At 37.2% G+C, this 26,680-nt stretch overlaps 1 protein-coding gene across 1 annotated transcript in view; it reads right to left on the minus strand.

Moving 5' to 3' along the window:
• Positions 1 to 26,680, minus strand: part of LMBRD1 (LMBR1 domain containing 1) — a 184,860-nt gene that overhangs the window by 54,736 nt on the left and 103,444 nt on the right. The window contains exons 8-9 of the mRNA XM_049895099.1: positions 16,259 to 16,384; positions 12,367 to 12,519 (exon numbers count right to left, since the gene is read on the minus strand). Coding sequence (XP_049751056.1) covers positions 12,367 to 12,519; positions 16,259 to 16,384 — 279 coding nt within the window. The remainder of the gene's footprint in view (positions 1 to 12,366; positions 12,520 to 16,258; positions 16,385 to 26,680) is intronic.

Consider the following 26,680-nt stretch of genomic DNA (forward strand, 5'->3'; position numbering starts at 1 on the left):
AAAAAAGGCAGAGATGCCACAAAAAAGGAAAATTACAGACCAATGGTTCTTAAGAATATAGATGCAAACATTCTCAATGAAATTCTAACCCACAGAATTCAGCACTGTATCAAAAAAATAAGATACCACAACGAAGCAGGATTCATACTAGGTATGCAAGGATGCTTCAACATTAGATAATTGATCAACGTTAACAAATCGCATAAATAAAAGGAAAGAAACAAAATCACATGATCATCTCAATCAATGCCAAAAAGGTATTCAACAAAGTCCAACACCTATTCTTGACAAAAACTCTCAGTAAAATAGGTATAGAAGGGAAATTTCTTAACATAATAAAGGGCATCTATGCAAAACCAACACCCAGCATCGTTCTTAACAGAGAAAGGCTGAAAACATTCCCCTTGAGAACAGGAACAAGGCAAGGATGCCTTTTATCAAGAATCCGATTTAACACTGTCCTGGAAGTCCTACCTAGAGCAGTAAGGCAAGAAAGAGAAATAAAGGGCATCGAAGTTGGTAATGAAGAAGTAAAACTGTCCCTATTTGCAGATGATATGATACTATACATAGAAAACCCAAAAGACGCCACAAGAAAAGTACTGGAACTAATAGAAAGATTCAGCAGAGTAGCAAGATACAAGATAAACATACAAACACAAAAATCAGTTGGATTCCTATATACCAATAAAAAGAACTATGAAAAGGAAAACAGTGCCTTTTATAATAACCCCTAAAAAATAATATACTTAAAAATAAATCTAACCAGTGATATAAAAGACCTATACAAAGAAAAATACAAAACACTACTGCAAGAAAACAAGAGATCTACACAAATGGAAAAACATACCATGCTCATGGATAAGCAGACTGAACATTGTGAAAATGAATGACAATTCTACCCAAGGTAATGTACAGATACAATGCAATCCTGATCCAAATACCAACAACATTCTTCAAAGAGATGGGAAAACTTATCAACTTTACATGGCAAGAGAAGAAGCACCGAGTAAGTAAGGCACTAATGAAGAAAGAATAAAGTAGGAGGACTCATGCTACCTGACCTCAGAACCTGCTATACAGCTACGGTCGTCAAAACAGCCCGGTACTGGTATAATGACAGATACGTTGACCTATGGAACAGAATTGAGAACTCGGATGTAAATTCATCTACCTACAGTCATGTGATCTTTGACAAGGGCCCAAAGTAATCAAATGGGGAAAAGACAGTCTTTTTAACAAATCATGCTGGCAAAACTGATGTCCACCTGCAAAAAAATGAAACAGAACCCATACCTCAACACCATACACAAAAACTAATTCCAAATGGATCAAAGACTTAAATATAAGGCAGAAAACTATAAAATTCACTAAAGAAAAAACAGGTTCAATGCTAGAGACCCTAATACACAGGCTTAACAAGACACAGACCATAACCAACAACACACAAACTCTAGAAGATAAACTAGATAACTGGAATCTTCTAAAAATTAAACATTTATGCTCATCAAAAGACTTCACCAAAAGAGTAAAAAGAAAACCTACAGAGTGGGAAAAAATTTTTGGCTGTTACAAATCAGACAAAGGTCTAATCTCCAAAATCTACAGGAAAATCCAGTTACCTCTATAACAAAAAGACAAATAATCCAATTAAAATATGGGCAAAGGAAATGAATGGTCACTTCAACAAAGAAGACATTAAAGTGGCTAACAGACACATGAGGAAATGCTCATGATCACTAGCCATTAAAAAAAAAAAAATAGAGAAATGTAAATCAAAACCATAATGAAATACCATTTCATCCCAGCGTTACTGGCACACACACACAAAAAAACAGACAATAACAAATGTTGGAGAGGCTGTGGAGAGACAGGATGTCTTATGCACTGCTGGTGGGAATGCAAAATGATACAACCATTTCGGAAATCGATATAGCACTTCCTTAGAAAGCTAGAAATAGAAATACCATATGATCCAGCAATCCCACTCCCAGGAATATATCCTAGAGAGGTAAGAACCATGATAGGAATAGACATAGGCAAGCCCGCGTTCACTGCAGCATTGTTCACAATAGAAAAAGATGGAAACAGCCCAGATGCCCATCAACAGATGAATGGGTAAACAAACTACGATACATACACACAATGGAGTATCATGCAAAGATAAAGAACAATGATGAATCCACGAAGCATCTCATAATTCAGCATTATGCTGAGTGAAATAAGTCAATCACAAAAGGACAAATATTGTATGAGGCCATTATTGTAAAAGCTCATGAAAAGGTTTACATGCAAAAAGGAACAATCTTTGATGGTCACGAGGGAGGGGAGGGGTGGGGATGGGAAAACACTAAATAATAGATTAGTGGTAACTTTGGTGAAGGGTTAAGACAGGACACAATTCTGGGGAAGCTAGCACAGCTCATACAAGGCAAGGTTATGGAAGCTCCACAGACACATCCAAACTCCCTGAGGAACTGAATTGCTGGACTGAGGACTATGGGAACCATGGTCTCACGGACTATCTAGCTCATTTGGCATAAAATAGCTCATAAAGAAAATGTTCTACATTCTACTTCGGTGAGTAGCATCTGTGGTCTTCAGAGCCTGTGAGTGGCCATCTAAGATAAAATACTGATCTCACACTTTCAGGAGCAAGGGAGAATGAAGAAAACTAAAGATACAAGGGAAAGATTAATCCAAAGGTCTAATGGCCCACAACTACCATGGCCTTCACCAGACAGAGTCCAGTGCAACTAGATGGTGTCTGACTACTACCACTGACAGCTCTGACAGGGATCACAATACAGGGTCCCAGATAGAGCCAGAGAAAAATGTAGAACAAAATTCTAGCTCACAAAAAAAGACCAGACTTACTGGCCTGACAAGAGACTGGAGAAACCCCAAGAGTATGGCTCCCAGACACCTTTACGCTCAGTAATGAAGTCACTCCCATGGCTCACCCTTTCAGCCAAAGATTTGACAGGCCCATAAAACAAAATGAAACTAATGGGGCACACCAGCCCAAGGGCAAGGACTAGAAGCCAGAAGGGGAAAAGAAAGCTGGTAACACAGAACCCAAGGTTGAGAAGGGAGGGTGTTGATGTGTCGTGGAGTTGTTAACCGATGTCATAAAGCAATATTTGTACTGTTTAATGAGAAGCTAGTTTATTCTGTAAAGGCTCATCTAAAGTGCAATAAAAATTTTTAAAAAATTAATAGATTTGACGTGCTGAACACTAATGACAGAAGACCACATGAGCTGTGGAATGACATCAAGGACATGATACATGAAAAAAGCAGGAGGTCATTAAAAGACAGGAGAGAAAGAAAAGACAAAAATGGATGTCAGAAGAAACTCTGAAACTTGCTCTTGAACGTCAAGAAGCTAAAGTGAAAGGAAGGAATGATGCAGTAAAAGAGCTGAACAGAAGGTTTCAAAGGACGGCTCAGGAAGACAAAGTAAAGTATTACAATGACATGTATGCAGACCTGGAGATAACAAAACCAAAAGGGAAGAACTCACTCTGTGTTTCTCTAACTTAAAAAACTGAAGAAGCAATTCAAGCCTCAAGTTGGAATAATGGGGAAAATATTAAATGACTCAGGAAGCATGAGAAGATGGAAGGAATACACAAAGTCACTATACTAAAAAGAACTGGTTGATGTTCAACCATTTCAGAAGAAGTACCATATAAGGAGGAACCAATGGTACTGAGGGATGAAGTCTAAGCCACACTGAAGGCATTGGTGAAATGCAAGTCTCCAGGAATTGATGGAATACCAATTGAGATGTTTCAACACTTGTTTGCCAAGATATTTGGAAGACAGCTACCTGGCCAACTGACTGGAAGAGATCTATATTTACGCCCATTCCCAAGAAAGTGATCCCACCGAATATGGAAATTATCGAATATCATTAATATCACACACAAGTAAAATTTTGCTGAAGATCATTCAAATGTGGCTGCAGCAGTCTATTGACAGGGAACTGCCAGAAATTCAAGCCAGATTTAGACGAGGGCACGGAACCAGGGATTGCTGATGTCAGATGGGTCCTGGCAGAAAGCAGAGAATACCAGAATGATATTTGCCTGTGTTTTATTGACTATGCAAAGGTATATGACTGTGTGGATCATAACAAATTATGGATAACATTCTGAGGAATGGGAATTCCAGAACGCTTCATTGTGCTCATAAGGAACCTGTACATAGATCAAGAGGCAGTTATTCAGACAGAACAAGGGGATGCATGGTATAAATCAGGAAAAATGCGTTTCAGCATACCTATTCAATCTGTATGCTAAACAAATAATCTGAGAAGCTGGACTATATGAAGAAGAACAGGGAATCAGGACTGGAGGAAGACTCATTAACAACCTGTGTTATGCAGATGACACGACCTTGCTTGCTGAAAATGAAGAGGACTTGAAGTATTTACTGATGAAGATCAGAGACCAGAGCCTTCAGTATGGATTGTACCTCAATATAAAGAAAGTGAAAATCCTCACAGCTGGACCAATAAGCAACATCATGATATATGGGGAGAAGACTGAAGGTGTCATGGGTTTCATTTTACTTGGATCCACAATCAACACCAAAGGAAGCGGCAGTCAAAAAATTAAAAGATGCACTGCACTGGGCAAATCTGTTGCAAAAGACTTCTTTAAAGTTTTGTAAAGCAAAGATGTCACCTTGAAGACTAAGGTGTGGCTGATCCAAACCATGGTGTTTCCAATTGCCTCCTATACATGTGAAAGCTGGACAATGAATAAGGAAGACCGAAGAAAAACCGACACCTATGAGTTGTGGTGTTGGCAAAGAATATTGAATATATCATGGACTGCCAAAAGAACGAATAAATCTGCCTTGGAAGAAGTACAACCAGAATGCTCCTTGGAAGCAAGGATGGTGAGACTGTGCCTCACATACTTTGGATGTGTAGCTAGGAGGGACCAGTCCCTAGAGGAGGACATCATGCTTGGTAAAGTAGAGGCTCAGCAAAAAAGAGGAAGACCCTCAATGAGATGGACTGACAAAGTGGCTGTAACAACAGGTTTAAGCATAACAAAGATTGTGAGGATGGCACAGGACTGGGCAGTGTTTCATTCTGCTGTACATAAGAGTCGCTATGAGTTAGAACTGACTCGATGGCACCTAACAACAACATAGACATGTGATTACTGGTACATATGATTTAATCCAGAATATTTCAAACTAAGAGTTCTGTATTAATGTATAGTCAGACCATTCTGTCTCTCTTTCAAATTCTAATTCACACTGACTTCCAAATGGCACTGAAGTAAATGTTTAATAATTATTTTATGAAAAAATAATTATGTGTTTGGCTATTTAATGCAATTTTATTGATAAGTATAATCTGAATATTTAGAAAATGTGATAGTACGCCAGGTCAGGAAACGTGGAGTTCTAGTCCTTCTGTTTGTCTTATCTCAGACAAACAGTAAACTCTGTGGCCTTTAAGGGAGCCCTGGTGGCGCAGTAGTTAAAAACTCGACTGCTGACCAAAAGGTTGGCAGTTGGAATCTGCCACCCACTCTTGGAAACCCTATGGGGCAGTTCTACTCTGTCCTATAGGGTTGCTATGAGTTGGAATCGACTCAATGGCAATGGGTACGATTTCTTTGTTTTTTTTTTTTTTTTGGTTCTATGGACTTTAGGTACTCTATTTATAAAATGAAAAATTGAGTAAGATAAATTCTAATGCCACTCCACTGTTAAAAGTTGATTATTCTACTTTACCACAAACTTCTTTAAATTCTTCCACTGAATGAAAGAGGGAGAGAACATAAAAGACTATTGAATTAGTAGAAACAAAATGCTGTCTCAATATGAATGCCTTGGACAGAACATACTTAAAAAAACAAAAGGATAAAATAATGGGTGTGAAGGGGACAAAGATATAGGAATAAACAAACCATGAAATTAGCTAAGATTTCACTTCCCATGGACTTAGGAAACTTATGTTTGTTGTTTTTGCAACTGTAAGAGAACAAATTCATAGAACCTTTAGTTTCATTTTAGTTACATAATGAAGAAAGAATTTTGAAACAAAATATGAACCATTGCCTAATTCAAAGCTTGATTATACTCATGAGGTATTTTTCCAATCGCTTCATTTTTGGAGTTTAAGTGCCATCTCAGATTTTAATGTTGAAATGTCCCTCACTTTAGTCATTTATACAGCATTCTATTTTGAAAAGTGATCTGATTTATACTGCTTTTATTCTGTTAAACTGAAATAAGAAGAAACATGCTGCAGAATTCTCTAATACTTTTTATATTAGTGACACCTAGAGCAAATGGTTTGCGCTTGACTGATAACCTAAAGGCTGGTAGTTTGAACCCACCCAGCAGTACCATGGAAGAAAAGGCCTGGTGACCTCCTTCAGTTAAGATTATAGCCAAAAAAATCCCTATGGAGCAGTTCTACTCTATAACACACGGGGTTGCCATGAGTTGGAATCGACTTGACGGCAACTAACAATAACAGCTAATACTCAGTGGACCAACATAGTTCTCCGCTTCATTTGATCACATACAGATGTCCCGCTAAGCAAGTAGCCAAGTTTTTAATTTCTAAATTGAACAAGTGAAGTACATTATAGTAAAAAGTGTAAATCTTATGTAAAAGTTCTTGTTTTAAAAAGAGTCACAAAGGAGGAGTACTAGCTTTATATCATGATCTTTGTTGAAACAATTGTTCATTCAATTTAGCCTTATTCACTGCAGAAAAAGGTTAATTTGAGCATAGTAAATGCTCCTAACACAATGCTTGACATATTAACGTTCAGTAACTTGTATGAATGAAGTTCCTTTTAAAACTACTGCTTTGGAAGATTAAGTTCTTAAAGCTGTTTTGTCTTTATTACCTCAAAAATATTTTTTTTTTTCTGTAAAAAAACATACTTTTCCTAAACAGCTGATTTCCAAATCCCAACCCGTGCATTTCTATGCATTTGAGCTTCACTGCTATCTCAAGGTAAAGATGGGTTAGATCACTTACAGGTGAGTGTACTCTCCATACATGATCTTCAAACATCTATACCATAAATTTACCACCAGCAATCTTCAAAAGACGCTGCAAAGGTTATACAACCTTTAATACCCAATTACCACCAAGGAAAGCAGCCCTAAAACATGTCAATTATTTCAAATTATGAAACACCTACACTAAAACCCAAAGCTTACCTCTCAAAGAGTGATCAAGTAAAATTTTGGAATGCACACTTATACGTCCAATAAGATATTTAATAAGCCTTCTTTCAAGTTAAAAAGTCTCTGTCTTTAGACATTCTCACTAAGTGGGGTCCAAAACAAAGAAAGGATATACATGCTTTAAATACTATTCTTTGAGGTAGGAAATCTACTGTATCTTTACATATCATTCATATTCATATCAGAGGGTTCTAGGAAGATGGAGAGCTTAGTAAAGAAAAATCAAAATATTCCTACAGACCTTCAAAACAACTAAGTATTATTACTGTGTGATAAAATCATATTTCACTGCTTGTTTATCTTATGAAGTTTAATTGTTTTTAGGTTTGCTTGTTTGTTGGGGGAGGGGAGGATTGGGAGAGAAGTGGGACAAATGAAAATATAATTTTTTACTAGTTCTTTATTGTGAGTCTGATTTAAACAGAAACTTCTTTAAAAAGTGTTTATGTGACATAATTATGAACATGAATTCATAACCTTCTATGTAAACACAAGAGGTACATATACAATAAAATCTCAAGTCATATCTAAAACTTAATAGCTTACCCAGGCCAATTAGCTAGACTCAAACTATGCCCTTCTGTCATGAGTGAGTTTAATCAAGTATTTAATGAACTTTAGACAGCATGCTTAACAAATGTTAGGTATTATATACAAATTTAGTATTTTAAGGAGCCATTAACTTATTCTAATTAGATACTCATTTTAATAAGTCTTCAACACAAAACTACTCTTCTCCCTAAGTTCCAAGGCAATATTTAAAAAGTTGGAAAATTCTATATATAGAACCTAAAGAATAACAGCTGCAATTTTCCAAGCTGTTGATATCAAAAGACACTGTAACGCATTCATTGTTTCATCTAGTCCCCATAACAAAAATGATATATATATAAAATTCCATTTAAGGATGAGAAAACTGAGGCTAAGGAAGTTGAAGTAACAAGAAGTTACATAACTGGTGAGGAAGAGAGCAAAGACTCAAACCCAAGTACATCTAACTGCAAAGCCCATACTCTTAACCATTATGCTTCTGAAGAAACCATCATACTGCAGAAATCTACATAAGGTTTCCCTTGAATCTGGTGCTGAATATTAAGGAACACATGACCTCAACTCCATGAGGTCAAGCAAAGAATTAATGGTGAGTTGTAGGTTGAACAATTTCCCACACAGACTTGGGAAATATTTGTATTCCAACCAATCAGAGAGGAGAGACCTTGTTGGATACCCTGGGCTTTCTGTAAAATCCCGCGTCATACCTGAGTAGCAGGCCTAAATGCCCTAAAGTAAAGGCTACCCCTCCCACCCTGAAAAAGCTAAAAAGCAATCACTGAAGGAATTAAATTGATTCACAAGTCAATGAACCATGAAGGCCAGCAATCTCTAAATGTAGATAACAAAGTTTAGACACTCAAAAATGTACTGTTCAGGATCCAATCATACATTACATAAAAGCAGGAAACTGTGACCCAAAATTAGGTGAAAAATTAGTCAATGGAAACAGATCCAGAACTGACAGAACTTTTAAAACAGCTATTAAAAACATGCTCAAGGATTTAAAAAAAAAAAAAGCAATCATAGTACACAGATGGAAGAGCAACTTTATAGCAAAGAAACTGAGTTTGTAGTTCAGAAAATAAAGTAGGTGCGAACACTTCCCAATTTATTTTAGCAAGCCGTCATTCTGACACCAAATGAAGACATTAAAAAAACTGCATAGCCCAATATCTCTTATCAACATAGGAATAAAAATCCTTGATAATATATTTGCAAATCAATCCAGAAACATACAAAAAAGATAATATATCACTGTCAAGTGGGGTTTATCTCAGGAATATAAGACTGGTTCAACTTTTTAAAAATACACCATATTAATAAAATAAAGAAAAAAATATACATGATCAGCTCAACAGATGCAAAAAAAAAAAATAACAAAATTCAATATCCATTCATGATAAAAACTGTCACCAAACTAAGAATAGAAAGACACATCTTCTATCTGTTAAAAGGCATCAATGTAAAATTTAAAACTAACATCATATCTAATGGTGAATGACTGAACACTTTTCCTCAAGGCCAGTATGTTAGCTCTCTCTATTTCAACTTGACATTATAGCAGACTTTTCAGCAAGTGCAATAAGTAAAGTTTTAAAAACAAAACAAAACAAAAACCAGAAATATCAGATTTGAAGGCAAGTAAAACTGTCTTTTCACAACTAATATAATCAATGTATGTAAAAACTACTAAGAAATCTATAATAAAGCTATTAGAACTAATACTTAAGCAAGCTTGTAAGATAATAGGTCAATGTATAAAAGCAACTGTATTTTTACATACTCACAATGAATAACTGAAAACTGAAATTAATATCATTGGTCTACAAAGGAAGAAATATTTACAGATAAATTTATCAAACTATATCCAAGACCTTTAACCTGAAAGCTACAAAACACTGCTGAGAGAAATTTATGAAGATATAAATAAATGGGAAGATTTAACAGGTTCATGTATTGCAAGAGTCAATATTAAATTAAAACCAAAAAATCTGTTGCCGTCAAGTCAATTTTGACTCATAGTGGCCTTACAAGGCACAGGAGAACTGTCTTACAGGGTTTCCAAGGCTGTATCTTTATGGCAGCAGACTGTCACATCTTCCTCCTGTGGAGCTGCTGGTGGGTTCAAACCACCCACCCTTCGGTTAGCCGCTGAGCACATAACCACTGTGCCACCAGGGATCCTATTAAGATATCAAGTCCCTCTAAATTTACCTATAGTTCAAAGTAATCCCAGTAGAAATCTCTGTGGAAATTGTGGTTGTGCCTGAAGCCAGTGCTCAAGGGGGTGTGATGAGGGACTGACCGCAAAGGGACACAGGTAGCTTTTTGGGGTATCAAGGATGTTCTGTATCTTTCTGTTTATGTATCTACATATCTCTGTATCTATTTGGCAAAATCAATCTGTATACTAAATATTGTTGATTTAAAAAATCCCTTTAAGCACATGCTAACTGAAATAGGACAGAGCATGTTTAAAAGAAGGCAGCCAATGTTAGAGACCAAACTGTACATATTTACAAGAAACTACAATCTACCATCACTCATTTGTCATACCGTGGTGGCTTGCCTGTTGCTGTTGATGCTGGAAGCTGTGCCACTAGTATTTCAAATACCAGCACGGTCACCATGGTGAACAGGTTTCAGTGGAGCTTTCAGACTAAGACAGACTAGGAAGAAGTACCTAGCATTCTACTGCTAAAAAAAAAACTGGCAAGTGAAAATCTTATGAATAGCAGTGGCCACCTCAATATAAAGAAAACAAAAATCCTCGCAACTGGACCAATAAGCAACATCATGATAAAAGCAGAAGAGATTGCAGTTGTCAAGGATTTTATTTTGCTTGAATTGACAATCAACATCCCTGGAAGCTCCAGTCAAGAAATCAAACAATGTACTGCACTGGGCAAATGTGCTGCAAAACACTTCTTTGAAGTATTAGAAAGCAAAGATGTCACTTCGAAAACTAAAGTGCACTCAACCGAAGACACAATATTTTCAGTCACCTGATACGCATGTGAAAGCTGGACAGTGAATAAAAAGGACCAAAGAAGAATTGATGCCTATGAATCCTGATATTGGTAAAGAATATTGAATACACCAAGGACTACCAGAAGAACGAATAAATTTGTCTTGGAAGCAGTACAGCCAGGATGCTCCTTAGAAGCAGGGATGGACATAATTTGGACATGTTATCAGGAAACACCAGTCCCTGGAGAAGGACAACATGCTTGGTAGAGGGTCAGAGAAAAACAGCAACAGCCTCAGTGAGATGGACTGACACAGCAGCTGCAACAATGGGCTCAAATGCTACAACAATTTTAAGGATGGTACAGGACCGGGTAGTGTTTCATTCAGTTGTACATAGGGTTCCTATGAGTAGGAATCGATTCCATGGAACCTAATAAAACAACATAAAGAATTTAGGATTAAAATAAGGGTTGGGAATGATGTCATCATACCTTTGGTGCCATGAAGACAAATCATCTTGGGAAAAAGACTGAGGTGAGTCTTTATAAAATTTATTCTAATAGATGGTTAAAAAAGAGTGATAACATAGTAGGACAAACTCTTTCAAAAGAGTTTTTTACAGTGAGCAGCTAGAACATTTCCTTTCAAATTATAAGAGACAACAAATTAGCACTTGACTGGTCTTTGACAGTGTTCTCTAAAATTTTATTTAAATTTAGGCCAAACTTACTATCTAGCTTCATCTTGCCTAACTTCCCTGCAAACCAGTCTACTCAGCACTCACGATATTTTTCTGAATTACAACTTTTACTGTATACAAGGAGCCCTGGTGGCACAGTGGTTAAGAGCTCAGGCTGCTAACCAAAAGGTTGGCAGTTTGAATCCACCAGCCACTCCTTGGAAACCCTATGGGGCAGTTCTACGCTGGCCTAAAGGGTTGTTATGTAAGTTGGAATTGACTCAACGGCAACAGGTTTGGTCTTTGTATTGTATACAAAGCTCTGACGTTTGAAATGTTCTCTGCCATCCAGATACAAGTTAGGCATATACAGAGGTCTCTGGTCAACAGTTATGGCTACTTTTTAAATCCCAGAGTCATATTATGATGGCCTTAACTTAGTACTGAAGTTTAGATACTTCATTTCCAAGAATTCAAGGCAAGCAAATTATGGTTTTCCTTCTTAAATAAGACCCGTTGTATACCTTCAGAAACATGTCTAACAATGAGGCAAACTCTATTATTTTCAGGTAGGATTCCTGAGTTCTAATATGGGTCCCAGGTCTCTTTGTTATATAAACATACAAACTTAAACAATATGCTGGCAGTATACTATATTACTCAGCTATATATTTATTTAAATTTCTCAATAACTATGTTATAATCCTTATTACACATGAGTACATAAGCTCAGAGAAGTTATGCACTTTGCCCCGACCTGTCAAACAGTAGAGCTGTGATTCAAAACTAGGTTATTTTAAGTCCAAAATGCATGTTTTTAGCATTATGCTATAACGCCTCAAGAGGGAAACTCAATCATTCTGAGATGAATGATATAAATTTGGGTGAAAAGTGACAGCACAATTTTTTTAAACCCCATTTACCTTCAGTGGACGTAGAGCGCCACAAAATTTTGTCCACCAGCTGTTTTCAATGAATTCTAAGTGCCTCTCTCTTTTCTTCAGCGTTCGTAACCTTTCTTCAAATTGTTTTAAGGCACGTTTATCCCTTGCTGACAAAGGTCGACCATCTTTGCTCTGCAAACAACAGAAAAAAATAAAACACAGTTTTTACTATTAAGGTCTTAATAAAGTACCCATCGGATTTAGCAGATCAGGCAACAAAAACTTTTTTTAGGTTTGGATACTCCTTAGGCAAATTTACAAACTGGAAAAAAACTAACAACTGCCATGTGACAATAAAAATCTCTAAATGTAGACTAGCATCAACATGTGCACGTGTGAATGTTTACTACTTAACTTCCTCTTGATCCCTATTTTCCCAATATTTGGTAAAGTTAGGTGGAGAGAGAGAACTTTGTTCAAAAAACACTCCACAAAAAAGGCATTTATTTATAAGTGCTATTTTATGTGCCTTTTTCAATTTTTGCCTCCCCTCCAAACCACCTCCTTTTAACCATTATCTTGATGTATTTGGCCCTACCCTTTCTCTCCTTCTTGTCAAATAATTGTGTTATAGTATACCTGACCTGAAGCTTCTCAGGCCCTAATTCAAAAACCAGTAGAATGATGGAGCACTAGTATAAGTGGCATGCAGAAGTTTTCATAACAATTGCTAAGAACTGGTACTCCCTAATCCATCAAGTATACTTTCGAATGAGTCATGCTTTCTTTGGCCAACCTATCTGGCAGATAATCTCCATCTACGTTTATGTGATGCTTATTGTAACTATGAGCAGTACTTTGTCTCATAGATATGCTTTCCCACTTGAATTTCCTGCCGTTCGTCGTTGGTTGCCGTTGAATCGATGCCGACTCATGGCAACCGCATGTGTGCAGAGTAGAGCTGTTCCATAGGGTTTTCAAGGCTCTGACCTTTTGGAAGCAGATTACCAGACCTGTTTTCCGAGGTGCTTCCAAGTAGATCCAAACCGTCAACCTTTCAGCTAGCAGTCAAGCTCTTAACAATTTGTGCCTCCCAGGGACTCCTTACACAAACATATTGCTCTCTAGCACGTCCTAGTGCAGCCTCAGCTTGAAAGCACATATATAATGAAGATGATACACAAATATTCTTTAATAAGAGAGTTACACAGATATAATGATCTCTTTATATCATGGCACCTCCATGTTCTTCTAGCACCAGCCACCCTCTCTCATACCTCGTCTTACTACTTCTCAAACTTTAGCATGCATAAGAATCACCTGAAAGTTTGGTAAACACAGAAATGTGGACCCCCATCCCCAGAAAATCTAATTAAGTAGGTGTTGGGTAAGGCCTGTAACTTGTATTTCTAACAAATATCCAGGAGATGCTGATGATACTGGTCGACAGACCACATTTTGCATACACTGACTATAATCATCTTCACTCCTTTAAGTCAACACCTTACAGAAAGGTGTTTTCTGAAGGACAGAGGAATAAGACGGGCATTCCCTTCTGGAAGACAGATATGAGCAATAATGCTTCAAGTATGTGGTATAAGAGTTCAATGCTTTCTGTCTTAGCCATAACAATTTCTCTCATACCTGCCATTTTAATGTCAAAAGAATACAAACAACAAGGTAGCTGTGTTTCACTGCTGGCTTTGACTATTTCAAAAAAATAAGCATTTAGTGAACTGATTTAATAGAGTCCACCGAAAAAAACTCAAGTTACCTGTCTATTTACTGAATGCACCAGTAGAGTGAGTAATGGATGTCCACTCTGCTTTGTCAACTGACTAAACCAATACAAGAATAATTATGACCAGATAAACAAACACTAGGAGGGAAGCTCAATAGTCACAGCTATCTCACTTGAAAATATTTAGTTAGAAAGTACGTGAATACATATACATTATTTTAAAAAAAGTAAAATGTGAAAACTTCCCTTCACACCGTCCCCAATTCTCATGTTACCTACCACTCCTCTTTCCAATGATTATCACTGTTAAGATGACCAATACCCTTCTCCACATGTTTTATGTATTTGCATGTCTGTGTGTAGATGTGGGTGCAGATATATACTTACCATCTTTTGTCGTACATAATAGTTAACATTTCTTGAGCACTTCCCATATACCTATAAAACTGTTCTGTTCTTTACACATTTATTGTCCTTAAATCTTCAGAATAATCCTTTGAAGTAGGTAATAGTATCATATTAATTTATCTGATGAGGAAAATAAGGCCCACAGAGGTAATGTGCATAATCAGTAGAGCCAGAATTTGAACTGAGGTAGCCTGACTTTATAGCCTGTACCGTTTACACAAACAAGATACTTGGTTGTTCTGCAACTTTTTAAAAATATGAAACATCTTCAATAAAGATAAATCTACTTGATTCCTTTTTATCACCACATAGCACATTTTACCATGGTATCTTAACATATTATTTTTAAACATTTAGATTGTTTCCAGTATTTTTCCTTCTGGCATTACATTGTACTGTGAAAATCTTTGTATACACAGGTGCAAATGTGAATGTATAATTCAGTAGAATAGATTCTTAGAGGTAAACTGTTAGAATAAACTTAAATTATTAAAGCTATGTAGAGACACATGTCACAACTTGTAATTTTTTACCAAAAAACTGTATATTTTATTTTCCCACCAACAGTATACCTTTCCCTTACTTCTCACCAACATGTGGCACAAGTAAAATTTTAAGACTGATGATCCAAAAAGGAAATTGTCACATTCCTGACTGCTAAAGTCACCAACCATCCCAGTTATGTATTTCAGAAAATTTTATAATTTTTATCAGGAAGAATCTGTTATTTCTTTTTACAGTTTATGGCTATTGTGAATGAGAGCATTTTATTATGACACGCTCCAAGTGGTTAATGATTTTTGTAAGTTTGTATCTAGGCACCTCAACACATTCTTAATTAGTTCCACTAGTTTGTCAGTTGATTCTTTCAGATTTTCTTGGTTGATAGTATCATATGCAAATAATAAAGATTGTTTCCTATGTCTCCTTTTTTCCTTCTCTCCACTCTTCCCCAATGCTTATCCTGAATTTACTTATCTAAGACTTCCAGGTAAATGCTGAAGAGAGTCTTCCTTTGTTAATTTAAGCACTTTCTTCTCTTCTAATTTGGTAAAACTTTTTTTTTTTTTTTTAATTGTAACTACAAATCTACAAATACTCTTTGACATCTATTAAGATGCTTAGGTTTCTCATTTAATATCAATATATTTTCCAGTGTATCATCCTCGCATTCCTGGAATAAACCTAAATTGGTAATTGTAAAATATTGTTTTCTTAAAGCATAGATTTATGAACTGGTAATATTTTTATTTATGTTTTTTAAATATTTGCCACTACTTTCATAAAAGAGACCAGTATAATGTTTTCTTCTTTTGCATGTGCTATTATTACCTGGTTTCTGTATCAAGACTACACTAGTCTAGCAGAATGATTTAGAAAACTTTCCTTTTTTTCCTAGTTCTTTAAATAATTTTAAGATTTATCTGCTACTTGAAGGAACAGTACATTTAATTAGCCAGTAATTACAGGATTCTTTAGCTTATTTAACTAGTACCTAAACATAAGCTAGAATAAAACCTGATGATACACATGAAATCAGCATACCTGAAAACTAGCAAAGTTGTTAGAACACTGACAAAAATTTTCAAACTGTCAGTGTCCTGGTTTCATAGATTCATTTTTTAAAATATGGACTTGGACTTGAAGAATATATGGTCAAAAAAAAAAAATCAAACAATGTAAAGAACGATGGGTTTGCCAAAATGTCTAAGCCATGTCAGATAAGCAGGTCAAAGAGGAAGTAAGTTTATGGTTCCCAAAAACAACAAAACACCAACTCACTTTTGATTTAATCGTTTGAATGTGTTGCTCCACTTCTTCAATGTCTTCAGTGTTTTCTAAACGTTCATATGCAGCACTTCTAGTGCCTTTTATCAGATTTAAAGGTAATGCAGACATGCCATAGGCCTAAAAGAAACAAAATTGAAATGTGTTTCAGTAATATTAAAAACGTCATACACAATTTTCAGGCAAAAATGTCCTTTAATAATACGGAGTAAGCAGTTGTGAAGGGGCATGGTCACTGAAAAACATGGCATATGTGAATGAATCATGATTATATTGTCTCATAATTCTCCTGTTTATTTCACATTTACATTTAAACAAAGTTATGTTTATAACACTATTCTTAGTTACAAATGGGAATATATTTATTAATGTAAATATAATATTTTACCAAAGTAACATTACAAACTTCAGGCTAATCAGTGGTTAAGATACACCCACTCATCAGTTATCAACATGATTAGGTTCCAAAGGCCAGGTCATTATATGAAATTTTGGGTTATGCAAGAGTCTGGCCATACCCTATCTCTGGTGCCTGTGTCCTCCCCCGCATTCACCACCCTTTGAGCGTCCCCCGGTTTTACTTGGGATGCGTGTGGCATGGCAGGTCCCTTCCCCCACCATGCCTTTCCCACTACTGCAGAGTCCACAGGGGCTGGGGATGCTAGTGGTGGATGGGGACTGCCCGCTGCCTCCGGAGCAGCAGGGCCCACCATGCTCCAGGCCTCTGCATAGACCACTGCATCTAACTTCTCCACCTTCCTGATTCCCTGGCCCTGGAGACAGGTCTCAGTGGTGGGCATCCCTCAGGCCTGCAGGCAGGTGAGGCCTGGCCACCTGGGCCTGTCAGAGGCTGCAGAGGTGGCAGAGAGGCCTCTTTGGAAGAAGAGACTTCCGATCCCCTGCACAACTCCAGCCACCCTGATTCCTGCCACAACTCTGCCTGACCACCCCTGCCTCCTGTGCTACACCCACCTGCTCCACTCTCGACACAGCAGGCCTGGCTTCTCTGCCCAACCTAGGTAATATGATCAGCCAGCAGCCTGGCCCACCTCTTCGCTCTCCATCATAAACTGCCCTCCTCCTCCTCCTCCCCCTCTCTTCTCAGCTCCTCGCTAATGCATAAAATATTTGGATAGGTTTTTTTCTGTTGTAAATGCTAAATGTCAGATAACGAGATATTAAGTTTAAGGAGTAGGTGTATTGTAAATTAGTAAAAATAATTTACAAAATTATTTTCTAGGAAGAAAATTTTAAGTATAAACCTTTAATAAAAGGTATTTGAGTATATTCACAGTATCTGATTAACATACCAATTATCTGTGTATGCAGTTTCTTTAAAAGTTCTGAATATTTTCCTGCAAGTAATTTTAAACTATTAATCAGCAGTAATAATAAACATTATTGTTTAAAAAAAAAAAGTTGCCATCAAGTCAATTCTGATTCATAGTAACCCTACAGGACAAAGTAGAACTGCCCCACAGGATTTCCAAGGCTGTGATCTTTACAGAAGCCGACTGACACGTTTTTCTCCCATGGAGCGGCTGGTGGGTTTAAACTGTCACCCTTTCTGTTAGTAACTGAATGCTTAACCACTGCATCACCAGGACTCCTTAATTCTATATTAGCTACTCCCAAATAATGACTTTATTATAACCATTAATAACACTTAATGGCAATTGCCATGTGAGCATCATTCAGAATCATTATTTGACCTTAAAATTGCCAGCTTGTGGCAACAGCCTCTGAAACAGATACATTATATATGTAAACCTTTTTCATGTTCCTCCTGAGCACACAGCCAAACTGCATTGCTCAGTCTCCCTGGTAGCTAGGTAGAGCCATGAGATTAGGGTCAGCACAATGAATGTGGGCAGAAGTGATGAATGCTGCTTCTTAGGCTTAAACCGTACCCTCAAAATATCCTGGGCAATTTTGCATGTTTTTTCTCATGTTTTCTGTTACCTAGTTGTCAACTCCCAGAATGACCCCAGGTATCTTTATTGTCAGTTTTAATTACTTTAATTCTTTCCACTGAGTCTCCTTTAGACATTGATTAAATATTGATCAAACCACAATTCAAATAACAAAGCATAAATTCTGACAGATGTAAAGTAAAACCCAGTGTCTTATTTTTGTGTTTACTGTTATTTTTTGTTTTGTTTTAATTAAGGGTAATTTTTTTTTTTATGAACAAAGAGCATGATTAAAAGAAAATCTCAGAAATCAACTAGTTCTACTAGATAATGTCAACTCCACAGCAAGTTATATTTCAATAGCTAGCTGAAATTACCCAATATGCCAGTCCCTGTATTTACGTAAAGAAAAATACTTAAAACCTTCAATTTTAAATATTGTTAAAACGTAAATGAGTGTTCTCATGATTTCCCTATCCTCATCCAAAAAGGCGAAGGAGGGAAGTTCATTCAAAAGCTGCAGTACATCAACAGAGAACTGCCAGAAATTCAAGCTGGATTCAGAATAGGACATAGAACGAGGGATATCATTGCTGATGTCAGATGGATCTTGGCTGAAAGCAGAGAATATCTGGAAGGTGTTTACCTATATTTTATCGACTATGCAAAGGCATTCGATGGTGTGGATCATAACAAATTATGGATAACATTGAGAAGAATGGGAATTCTAGAACACTTAATTGTGCTCATGAGGAACACGTACGTAGACCAAGAGGCAGTTGTTGTTCAAACATAACAAGGGGATACTGCGTGATTTAAAGTCAGGAAAGGTGTGTGTCAGGGTTGTATCCTTTCGCCATGTTTACTCAATCTGTATGCTGAACAAATAATCTGAGAAGCTGGACTATAGGGAGAAGAACTAGGCATTCAGATTGGAGGAAGACTCATTAACAACCTGTGTTACGCAGGTGACACAGTCTTGCTTGCTGGAAGTGAAAAGAACCTGAAGCACTTACTAATGAAGATCAAAGACTACAGCCTTCAGTATGGATTACGCCTCAACATAAAGTAAACAAAAATCCTCACAACTGGACCAATAAGCAACATCATGATTAATGGAGAAAAGATTAAAGTTGTCAAGGATTTCATTTTACTTGGATCCACAATCAACAACACCCATGGAAGCAAGAGTCAAGAAATCAAAGGACACATTGCACTAGGCAAATGTGCTGCAAAAGACCTCTTTAAAGTGTTAAAAACAAAGATGTCACCTTGAAGACTAAGTTGCGCCTGACCCAACCCATGGTGTTTTCAATCGCCTCATATGCATGTGAAAGCTGGACAATGAATAAGGAAGACAGAAGAACTGATGCCTTGAACTATGGTGTTGGCAAAGAATATTGACTATACCATGGACTGCCAAAAGAACGAACAAATCTAGTACGGCCAGAATGCTCTCTAGAAGCTAGGATGGTGAGACTTCGTCTCACATTCTTTGCACATGTTATCAGGAGGGATCAATCCCTGGAGGAGGACATCATGTTTAGTAAAGCAGAGGGTCAGCGAAAAAGAGCAAGACCCTCAACCTGCAACAGTGGGCTCAAACATGACAATGGTGGGGATGGCGCAGGACCAGGCAGTGTTTTGTTCTGTTGTACATAGGGTCACAATGAATCAGAAGAGCCAGCTAGAGGGCACCTAACAAAAACAACATGTTTCCTTGTTCTCCCAACCACCTCCACTGGGCTTATTTTATTCTTTGTTAGTCTGTGTTGGACTCTTAGTAATCTGCTCTCAGTACTCGACACTATTTTCCAAGGAATATGGTAGTCCAGCGTTAACAACATGGCCCTTATATAGAGTCTATTGTCAGATAAAAGGTCATCTATATTCTCCTAACCAGTCGCCTGTCTCACTTTCAGCAATCGATCTTCTACAAGACTTCCAAAGTGATTTCTCTGCAACAACAAAGCCAGATTATATCATCCCTCTAATTAATACCCTTAGGATTCTCAAGGATTAATAACAGTAGTAGTTTTCAAAGTGTTCTGGGAGGCGTTCCTAGGATTCTAGGAAGATGCCTCTAAGGCCATTACAGAAGATGACAAGGTAGCTGGTCAATCAGAGTAATTCTACTTTGTTCATCAATTTTACATATCAGAACTTCCTGTAAGGTTGTTTGAAAAAGTTGTTTTGCTATTTTTTTCAATGAGAGGTTCAATCACTGGTCTTGAGGATAAGCTCTAGTCATCTCATCCTGGCCTACAAAGTCCTTCGTGACTTGATCCCTATCAACTTGAGTAATCTTATCTCATGCCCCTGCCACTTACACATTTATATTTCACCCATACTGAACTTTTTATTGCTCATGCACCACTTTAAATTTTATACTGCTTCATGCTTTGTCTAGCATGTATACTTTTGCACATGTAGTGCCTTCACCTAGAATGCTTACTTTCCCACCCTACTTGATTAACAAATTGCAACGCACATCAGGTCTCAACTTAATTACTCCATGTTAAAGAAACCTTCCCTGACTTATAAATGTGCCTTGCTTATAACTCAATTATAGCACATAACATTGTACTATAATGGTCAGCATATGTTTTATCACTAGCTCTGCCAAACTTGACTAATCAGAGTAGCTCGGGATGCTCTTAAAAGTACAGATTTCTGAGCCAAGCTAGTGACACCTGAAGTAAACTATACGACACGTAAGGGCTGGGCCCCAATTATTTCTCCTCTTACTTTTACTCCAAAACCAAACATCTCATAAATTAATAAAATTATTTCTCATGAAGATATATGACTAAAAATATTTTTAAAATAGAGCTCTTAATTTACATGAATTAATTCCTTACACAGAAGTGATATACATTTTTAGAAGCTGAACTGAATTTGTAAATAGCTTAATATGAACAATTTTAGAAAATAATAAGTCCTTGGTAACACTATGTGGTATGACAGGGCTGGAATACAATGCCCTCTTTAGAATTTTTAATTGTTTGAAGGGAGTAAGTAAAAGAAAGTAATCAACATTTTGATACCTGAGCTTTTAGTTTGTTTTTAGATTGCATATTTAAGTCTCAGTGATCACCAAGAAATTTGTAACATTTAGGTTGATAAGCTTGACATACACATTACACAAAATATTTAATCAATATGCCTTTTAAGGTCTTTAAACAAAAATCTTCTGAATTTTAATTTCAGACTTTTTGGAAAAAAATGTATGGAGATTATCTTTTTCAAAAAGACATTTTTATTGCCTACTACTGCCCTCTAGTGAATTACTGGAAAATCAACAAGACTAAAGAGGCTTAAAATGCTTCTAGTTCTGCCATAATTGTCTCCAATTTCTTTTGTCTTGACTTGTAAGCATAACTCACCATATGTATTTTAATATCAAAAATTCTAAAAGAATACCTAAAACTACAGACATTTCGAATAGCTCTTTTGCACTGCTCAATTTAGAATAGCACCTTTTTTGTCTACATACCTCTCCTCTCTAGGATGATGGTTTCCAACCTGTGAGCCCTAGATTTCCTACTGCAAAGGATAAAAACCAAGAACTCACTTTAGACCGAATAAATGTCTTGCCCATATTTAACATCTATTATTCAAGAACTTATATGCTGTTATGATTAATAACACATAACTCAGTGAAGACTTTCCACTGAGTCTAAGATACATACTTTTTTTTTCACATTTAATGGCAGTGAAATTTGAATGCACTATGAAATCACTGGCAAGGCAGAAGTCATGACAATAGTTGTCATTACCCGCACATTCACAAATTTGGTCATAGCTAGTTATCTCATATTCACTTAAGTACATGCATCCTTGGTATAACCGTTAAGTTTAACAGCCAGTTAATGTCTTACAAAGCAGTACTATGATTTGACACTGAAACAAAAAGTTAATGTGTAAGGGAAAAGACACAGAATGAAGGAACATAAATAATGACGCAAATTTACATTGGAAGAATGAGTACAATCCCATATTTTCTTGCAAAGTAACAGTTACTTGCTTTATGAGCTTAAGAAAGATACCCAAAGTAGAAACCATGCTGCACTTTGTTATTTACGTACGTGCAAAAGGGCTGTCTTTCATAAGGCATGCCCAAAACAACAAAAACAGCTAAAATTTACAGAATGGGCATGTTAGCAACTTGGAAACAAATCCCAGAGACAAGAGTGGAGCACTCTTAAGAAAAGCTGCATCATCAATTTTTTTGATAGCACAAAAAGCATAATGTACACGCAGTCTCTGGATTACAAACTAGTTCTGTTCCTAAATCTGTATTTAAGTCGAATCTGTACATAAGTCAGAACAGTTAGGTACAGTTTGTATCCAAAATCAAATATTTGCCTTAGTATATAGTATATAGTGTACCTTTACAGGCATAAAAAACATTAAAAAGAACCACTTCCAGATACACTAAAACATGTTTAACATAATACAGTAATAATAATCATAATGTTTCGATGCATGCTGCAAAGTAGCGCCGTTTGTTATTACGAACCATTGTACATACCTTGAATTTTTAATGATAGGCTTTACAGGGGTTGGTTCATAACCACCGGTTGTACGTAAGTCAGATGCTAGTAAGGGGAGGGGGGGCCTGCCTGTACAGCAAAACAGGGACATCAATAACCAATTCAAAAAGTGATTTACAAGACTCAGACTAGAAATGTAAAGTTTCAGGAATAATTTTCCAATTTCTTTAACTTACGCTTTCCTTGTTATGTATGTAGAAGAATATAATTTTAAAAATATCTGTATGTCTAAGAGTTCTTTCACTAAATATAAAATTATAAATGAGAAAAAAAAGCATTGGCAGTGTTTTTTCCTTTTAGTGGTACATAAAACATGGTGCATTTTACAATCAATGGCATAGATTCAATGAAATATGGTTTCACATGAAATGCTGAGAAAACTGAATTTTAAAGTGGATTCTTGTCTTCAACGATTGAGTATCATGGCTCTAGTTCACAACGGGCAAGGCAACTTTTTTATTTTTTAAATTATTTATTTATTGTGCTTTAAGTGAAAGTTTAAAAATCAAGTCAGTCTCTCACACAAAAAGTTATACACACCTTGCTATGTACTCCTGGCTGCTCTCCTCCTAATGAGACAGCACATTCCTCCCCTCTACCCTGCATTCCCCATGTCCATTCAACAGCTCCTGTCCCGCTCTTCCTTACCATCTCGCCTCCAGACAGGAACTGCCCACATAGTCTCATGTGTGTACTTGAGCCAAGAAGTTCACTCCTCACCAGTATCATTATCTATCTTATACTCCAGTCCTCACCAGTATCATTATCTATCTTATAGTCCAGTCCAATCCTGTCTGGAGAGCTGGCTTCAGGAATGGTTCCATCTTTGGCTAACAAAGGGTCCAGGGACCATGACCTCCAGGGTCCCTCCAGTCTCAGTCAGACTATTAAGCTTGATCTTTTTTTTTTTTTTAATACCTTTTATTAAGCTTCAAGTGAACGTTTACAAATCCAATCAGTCTGTCACATATAAGTTTACATACATCTCACTCCCTACTCCCACTTGCTCTCCCACTCTTGAGTCAGCCCTTTCAGTCTCTCCTTTCTTGACAATTTTGCCAGCTTCCCTCTCTCTCTATCCTCCCATCCCCCCTCCAGACAAGGGTTGCCAACACAATCTCGAGTGTCCACCTGATATCATTAGCTCACTCTTCATCAGCGTCTCGCTCCCACCCGCTAACCAGTCCCTTTCATTTCTGATGAGTTGTCTTCGGGGATGGTTCCTGTCCTGTGTCAACTGAAGGTCTGGGGACCATGGCCGCCGGGATTCCTCCAGTCTCAGTCAGACCATTAAGTTTGGTCTTTTTATGAGAATTTGGGGTCTGTATCCCACTGATCTTCTGCTCCCTCAGGGGTCCTCTGCTGTGCTCCCTGTCAGGGCAGTCATCGATTGTGGCCGGGCACCAACTAGTTCTTCTGGTCTCAGGATGATGTAGGTCTCTGGTTCACGTGGCCCTTTCTGTCTCTTGGGCTCTTAGTTGTCGTGTGGCCTTGATGTTCTTCATTTTCCTTTGCTCCAGGTGCGTTGAGACCAATTGCTGCATCTTAGATGGCCGCTTGTTAGCATTTAAGACCCCACACGCCACATTTCAAAGTGGGATGCAGAATGATTTCATAATAGAATTATTTTGCCAATTGACTTAGAAGTCCCCACAAACCATGTTCCCCAGATCCCCGCACTTGCTCCGCTGACCTCTGAAGCATTCATTTTATCCTGGAAACTTCTTTGCTTTTGGTCCAGTCCAACTGAGCTGACCTTCCATGTATTGAGTGGTGTCTTTCCCTTCACCTAAAGCAGTTCTTATCTACTGATTAATCAATAAAAAACCCTATCCCACCCTCCCTCCCTCCCCCCCTCGTAACCACAAAAGTATGTGTTCTTCTCAGGTTTACTATTTCTCAAGATCTTACAATAGTGGTCTTATACAATATTTGTCCTTTTGCCTCTGACTCATTTCGCTCAGCATAATGCCTTCCAGGTTCCTCCATGTTATAAAATCTTTCAGAGATTCGTCACTGTTCTTTATCGATGCGTAGTATTCCATTGTGTGAATATACCACAATTTATTTACCCATTCATCCGTAGATGGACACCTTGGTTGCTTCCAACTTTTTGCTATTGTAAACAGAGCTGCAATAAACATGGGCGTGCATATATCTGTTTGTATGAAGGCTCTTGTATCTCTAGGGTATATTCCCAGGAGTGGGATTTCCAGGTTGTATGGTAGTTCTATTTCTAACTGTTTAAGATAACGCCAGATAGATTTCCAAAGTGGTTGTACCATTTTACATTCCCACCAGCAGTGTATGAGAGTTCCAATCTCTACGCAGCCTCTACAACATTTATTATTTTGTGTTTTTTGGATTAATGCCAGCCTTGCTGGTGTGAGATGGAATCTCATCGTAGTTTTAATTTGCATTTCTCTAATGGCTAATGATCGAGAGCATTTTCTCATGTATCTGTTGGCTGCCTGAATATCTTCTTTAGTGAAATGTGTGTTCATATCCTTTGCCCACTTCTTGATTGGGTTGTTTGTCTTTTTGTGGTTGAGTTTTGACAGAATCATGTAGATTTTAGAGATCAGGCGCTGGTCGGAGATGTCATAGCTGAATATTCTTTCCCAGTCTGTAGGTGGTCTTTTTACTCTTTTGGAGAAGTCTTTAGATGAGCATAGGTGTTTGATTTTTAGGAGCTCCCAGTTATCGGGTTTCTCTTCATCATTTTTGGTAATGTTTTGTATTCTGTTTATACCTTGTATTAGGGCTCCTAAGGTTGTCCCAATTTTTTCTTCCATGATCTTTACCGTTTTAGTCTTTATGTTTAGGTCTTTGATCCACTTGGAGTTAGTTTTTGTGCATGGTGTGAGGTATGGGTCCTGTTTCATTTTTTTGCAAAGGGATATCCAGTTATGCCAGCACCATTTGTTAAAAAGGCTATCTTTTCCCCAGTTAATTGACACTGGTCCTTTGTCAAGTATCAGCTGCTCATACGTGGATGGATCTATGTCTGGGTTCTCAATTCTGTTCCATTGGTCTATGTGTCTGTTGTTGTACCAATACCAGGCTGTTTTGACTACTGTGGCTGTATAGTAGGTTCTGAAGTCAGGTAAGGTGAGGCCTCCCACTTTCTTCTTCTTTTTCAGTAGTGCTTTGCTTATCCGGGGCTTCTTTCCCGTCCATATGAAGTTGGTGATTTGTTTCTCTATCCCCTTAAAATATGACATTGTAATTTGGATCGGAAGTGCGTTAAATGTATAGATGGCTTTTGGTAGAATAGACATTTTTACTATGTTAAGTCTTCCTATCCATGAGCAGGGTATGTTTTTCCACTTAAGTATGTCCTTTTGAATTTCTTGTAGTAGAGCTTTGTAGTTTTCTTTGTATAGGTCTTTTACATCCTTGGTAAGATTTATTCCTAAGTATCTTATTTTCTTGGGGGCTACTGTGAATGGTATTGATTTGGTTATTTCCTCTTCGGTGTTCTTTTTGTTGATGTAGAGGAATCCAAGTGATTTTTGTATGTTTATCTTTTAACCTGAGACTCTGCCAAACTCTTCTATTAGTTTCAGTAGTTTTCTGGAGGATTCCTTAGGGTTTTCTGTGTATATACTCATGTCATCTGCAAATAGTGATAACTTTACTTCTTCCTTGCCAAACAGGATACCTTTTATTTCTTTGTCTAGCCTAATTGCCCTGGCTAGGACTTCTAGCATGATGTTGAATAAGAGCAGTGATAAAGGGCATCCTTGTCTGGTTCCCGTTCTCAAGGGAAATGCTTTCAGGTTCTCTCCATTTAGAGTGATATTGGCTGTTGGCTTTGCATGGATGCCCTTTATTATGTTGAGGAATTTTCCTTCAATTCCTATTTTGGTAAGAGTTTTTATCATGAATGGGTGTTGGACTTCGTCAAATGCCTTTTCTGCATCAATTGATAAGATCATGTGGTT

The sequence above is a fragment of the Elephas maximus genome, chromosome 1 (assembly GCF_024166365.1).
Source record: "Elephas maximus indicus isolate mEleMax1 chromosome 1, mEleMax1 primary haplotype, whole genome shotgun sequence".
In the NCBI taxonomy this organism is placed as follows: Eukaryota; Metazoa; Chordata; class Mammalia; order Proboscidea; family Elephantidae; genus Elephas; species Elephas maximus.